Genomic DNA, 5,448 nt, shown 5'->3' with positions numbered 1-5,448 from the left:
TATATATATATATATATATATATGTATATATATGTGTGTGTGTGTGTGTGTGTGTGTGTGTATATATATTATGAGCCTTTGAACATTATATGCAGATCTGTGATAACAATAGACACCTTTGACATACCGCATAGATATATTTGCGCCTGGTGATGGAAAATCGCGCTAATATTGCAGACATAAACATAAGCGCGCACTCACACACATGAGCGCGTGCGCACGCACATAAGCGCGCGCACACCTACATATGCACACAAGCGCGCGCATTTACATTAACATATAAGAATCACACACAATGTGGGGATTAAATAAGATAAATAACTCCATTTATGTATAATAAATTATTGTGTATGTGTTTGAATTGTAAGATTTGTAAAACGCATCTTCAGAATATAAATAGAGATAAGAAAGCCATTGGCATAGACGAAGGCCTCTGTGATGATGAAATAATGAAATGCCAGCTATTTTCATGTTTAGTGAATGGGAAAACGTGTACAGCATGTGGGCATGTGGTTTTGCCTTTCGCTGTCGTTTGCAGAGGAGCAGCGAGGGTGTGATTACTACAAAAATACGTTCAGTCAGATAGATATATGTACGTATTATATATATATATAGATAGATTGATGATAGATATTGTTTTTATGTTTAACTATAATCCTTACTACTATAGGCAAAAGGCCTGAAATTTGGGAAGACTTAACTATAAGAATAATTTTACGTTAAACTGAAGTCCGATGATGGATTGGTTAACCGAAACTCCGAAGTCACAATCATTACAATTCGTGTTAAAGAATAATAATGTGTGTAAAGCATATAAATATATATATATATATATATATATATATATATCATCTTGTTACAGTTATTTGACTGCTGTTATGCTGGGGCTCGTCTTCAGAGATTTAATCGAGCAAATCAACCGCAGTACTTATATATAGAATATATAGTATATATAATAACTATAAAATATATTATATACACACATACTATACAAGATATTTTCCACAAGGTACATATATAGAAGAGATGAGGATATTTATGAAACAAATATCCGTTCCCACAAATTTTTTCTGCAGAGGCAACCTTATTTGAGGGATTAAATACACACGCACACACACGCTCTTTCTCTATCTATCTCTCTCTCTCTCACGCGAGTGCGCGTACATACAGAGATCAGACATGAGGTTTCCGTAAATATAAATTTGTAAATCCGCGGTTCTGTTTTTTTTTTTATTTTTATGATTGTGTAAACGCATAAATAAAATATTCGCGCAGATTATGTCTCTTCTGTGTAACACTGAACGTGTGTGTATAAGTGCCTTGTGGATGGTATGCAAGCGTTCACTGAAAAAACACGTGTGTGTGTGTGAGAGCGAGTGCGTGTGTGTGTAAACACGGACACGAGATTGGGAAAGAGAGCGTGTGCGCGCGTGAGTGAATGTGTGTATATCAAGTACTCATATATATATATATATATATATATATATATATATATATATATATATATATATATATATATATATATATATATACTTTTATTCTTTTACATGTTTCAACACTTAGGCCATGCGCTTTACATATATATACATACACACACACACCGCATATATACAAACGTTTTGTAATTTGTAAATTAAAGCCTGTTTTTGTTCCATCTTGTATAATTTTTTTGTTATATATATGTACGTATATATAATATATATACGGATATTATATATATATATATATATATATGTATATATATCCGTTACATGTACGTATCTATCTGTGTATTATTTATGCGCTCGCGTTCAAACGCAACCACAGCGCTACATATGTCTGTGGAGATACGTGTATTGGTAAACGTGTGTTTGTTGTTACTTGTACCGTCTGTCTGTTTTTTTCATTCTAATCATGTTGGTTATTGTCATTAAAATAAAAAGAATAAATATTGTAAAAGAAAAGAACAAGTGCCTTCACTCGCGACTCTCTCTCTCTCTCTCTCAATTATATAAACATATATATTATATAAACACACATATATATATATATATATATATAATTAATAATAATTTGATATAGACTGCAGTACGCAATGTTTTACCAAAAAAAGAAAACTATAATTGTCACTGTGACTTGGGTGTTAAGAGCGCCTAAATTAGCTCTTATTTCTAGCAATAGAGGTGTTCTAACAATATATATATATATATATATTAGTATTTTACAAAGGGCAGCCACGGGGTTATATTTTATATATGTAAGGACCACAGATTATTGTCTTTTTCCGTTTTTACTCTCCCCTTTTTTTTTCTTTCCTTTTTTTCTTCTCTAAAATAATCAACAAAGGAGTAGACACACCGACCAACAAAGACTACAAAACACACGGAGTGATAAATTAATAAAAAATAAATACAGGGGGTAATCAAACGTAGACAAAAAACTCGGAGACGATAATCTAAAATCAAAGCACCTACCAAAAGATCCACCTGGGCATCGTTTCTCGAATCTAAAGGTCTAGTAATTCGGTCCTGAACGTGACTCTGCGATCTTGTAGCAGCCATTGCCTGTTATAACGCTACACAGAATTATCACTTTGTGGCTGCCATAGTTCCCCCCCACTCTACTGCTTAGCTTACTCCTACTCTTCCTCCTACTCCTTCCCTGTGCATATATATCTGTCTATATAATCCCTCATTGCCTTTATCGAGATAGATAGATAGATAGATAGATAGATAGGTAGGTTACATAGATAGATAAATAGATAGAAATAGAGCTAATGCTTAGATTCTGATTTTTTTGTCTTTCGCTGTTAGATTTTCTTCTGATAATTTTTGTTTTTTGTTTTTTCATCTCGTCTTCTCTGCTTTTCGCTGTTTTATTAATAATCTTTGTTTTCCTCCAACTTTCATCTTTCTCTTTCTATTTCCCCTCTCTGTTTTTCATCTCTCTCTCTCTCTCTCTACCCATTCATTCTCTTCATTTCTACCAAGCTTTCTAGATATCTCTCTCAACTCATTCATTCCCTCTCTTCAATTTCTCTCGGGCTTCCTTCAACATTTCCCCTTATCCCTTCTGCTGTTTCATAATGTTCTCTCATTCCCACTGCAAATCTCCACTCTCTCTCTCTCTCTCTCTCTCTCCCACCACCACCGCCTTCAGCTCAATATTCTCCGTCTGCTTGTTTGTCTTTTTCTCACCTTCTCTGCTTTGCTCGCTCTTACTCTCTCCAAACATGTCCTCCACTCACTCTATTTCCTATTTCTGTCTCGTTTTATGTTATTCTCTCTCTCTCTCATTGCGTTTTCACTGCTGTAGTTTCTCGAGATATTTCGACCCCTGTCTTACGCTACTCACACAGTGTTGTACAGCACTATTGTCATTCTTTCAGTTTCGGAGACACTAATTTCGTATGGAGCTTTCCATACCTTGAGAGACCCAGCTTTCTGAGGCGATAAATAAAATGGTATCATGATTACAATTATTGTATTTGATGGCATAAAAGGCGCACGAGCAAATTAGTCGAATCTTGGTTTCAACGTCGCGTATCCGGAAAAAAGTTAGCGCCGGGGAGAAATTTAATGTATGTGAAGCCCAACTTCGCCTGTTTCTCCGAAGATGGCTACACGCACAGCCAAAAATATCAGATTAATATTTATAAAAGTGTTAAATTAATATAAACATTATCAATATCGTATACTTGTGTATGTGTTGTTAAACGTCTTCTAGCTGTGGTATATCGTCGAAAGAAAGTACCTTTAAAGACATGTTGAGAAACGCAGTATACTTCAAAGACAGGCGAAACGAATCATCCTGGAAGTGAATGAGATCGATATTTCGCTATCATTTCAGCTCTTCAGTACCGCATACTTGACTCACACTTGAAATGAATTCAAATTGCTGGCCCAAAGTATATACAGATCACGTAAAATCTATCTCCTGATGTGCAACAGCATCGCACAAGCATTTCATCACGTTCTAGTGAGTCTTTAATGATACAAATTTATGTGTGGTACAATTGGCATAAGCGTTCTGTTTCTTCAAAAACACTCACCAAATATGAAAAGACTGGAATGAACATAATTTGGCTGACGCTCGATAGCATTCATAATTTGGAGAAATGTTTTGACTAATATGTATGTAGACAGTAGCGTTGCAAATATTTAGTCATCTTTTATATTTCCAGTAGAAGTATAAACAGAGACGTCAAAAAAAGCGCTATCTCGCAGTGTAAAATAAATATATTGTAGTAAATAAAAATTATTTTTGTGATCAAATCATGTTGCTGAAATTTTTACTAGTAGAGAAAACTTGAAAACTACATTCTGACTTTTTTGGATTTTTTTTTTTTTTATAAGTTACATACTATAAACCAGTTAGTAAGCATTATTGATGAAATTAGACTATAGCTATAAAATCTGCGCACATACTTTAGAACTTTAAAAATGCAAGAAATGTGACATGCTCTACCATCGGTAATTCTACGCAAAATTAACGGCGATAACGTCTATCTATGGTATAAGCGAACCTGTGGAGTTTTGTGTGTGTGCTCTAGGGACAAATCATATGTGCTTAAGTGTCCATAAGTGTGGAAATACATCAACTATGCTAGGAAAAATAAAGAATATTTAATTTTAGAAATCCACAGGCATCCATGCATTCATACTAACATTAATTAAAATTATACAATGTATTAAATAAGTAACTAGTTATAATGATTTAAATACCGAAAGAACTAAGAACACCACTAGATATGTTGTAACTTTAATGAAACTTTTTTTCACTACATCTTAATGAGCGGGTTTATTCTGCATTGTGCTTTTGAGAAGTTTAGGTGCGGCAATTATTTATCCGTAAATCTAACACTTAAGTTGTTCCTGTCTAAATTTAGTGGAGAGAAAAGCTCCGTACACATCAGTAAGTGGAAGAAAACGGTTATGCAATTCTCAATAATATACTTTCCTCGGAAATCGATGTTCTTCGAAATCTAGTTAGTATTTGTGAAATTCCAAAGGAGATTAACTATTAAATTTGGATATCAAAGTATGATCCGGTTACGGAGGAATTAACTCAAGGTGCAGGGAACTTCGATTGGCATTACATCAAAAGCTCATGATTTTGTAACTCTTAAAACCTTTTGAAATTGATCCAAAAGATTGGAAACGTTCTATAGCATACTCCACCGTCACTTCTTCTGCATCGTTATTATTGTTGTTGTTTGTTTTAATTTTTTTCTACGGCGGCGAGCTGGCAGAATCGCTAGCATGCTGGACGAAATGCTTAGCGGTATTTCGCCCGTCGCTACGCTCTGAGTTCAAATTCCGCCGAGGTCGACTATGCCATTCATCCTTTCGGGGTCGATAAATTAAGTACCAGAGGGGTACTTAACACTGGGGTCGATGTAATCAACTAGTCCCCTCCCTCCAAATTCCAGGCTTTGTGCCTTCAGGAGAAAGGATTTTTATTTTGAAA

General features: G+C 34.7%; 1 protein-coding gene across 2 annotated transcripts in view; it reads right to left on the bottom strand.

Moving 5' to 3' along the window:
• Positions 1 to 3,073, bottom strand: part of LOC106870669 (sodium-dependent proline transporter) — a 121,427-nt gene extending 118,354 nt beyond the window's left edge. The window contains exon 1 of one of the 2 annotated variants that reach the window (XM_014916821.2): positions 2,454 to 3,073. In XM_014916821.2, the coding sequence (XP_014772307.1) occupies positions 2,454 to 2,540 (87 nt within the window). In that variant the 5' untranslated portion in view covers positions 2,541 to 3,073. The remainder of the gene's footprint in view (positions 1 to 2,453) is intronic. The other variant, XM_014916820.2, reaches the window with a different exon arrangement.
• Positions 3,074 to 5,448: the final 2,375 nt, after the last annotated feature.

The sequence above is a fragment of the Octopus bimaculoides genome, chromosome 7 (genome assembly GCF_001194135.2).
Source record: "Octopus bimaculoides isolate UCB-OBI-ISO-001 chromosome 7, ASM119413v2, whole genome shotgun sequence".
In the NCBI taxonomy this organism is placed as follows: domain Eukaryota; kingdom Metazoa; phylum Mollusca; class Cephalopoda; order Octopoda; family Octopodidae; genus Octopus; species Octopus bimaculoides.
This window is presented reverse-complemented; position numbering and strand designations above follow the sequence as displayed.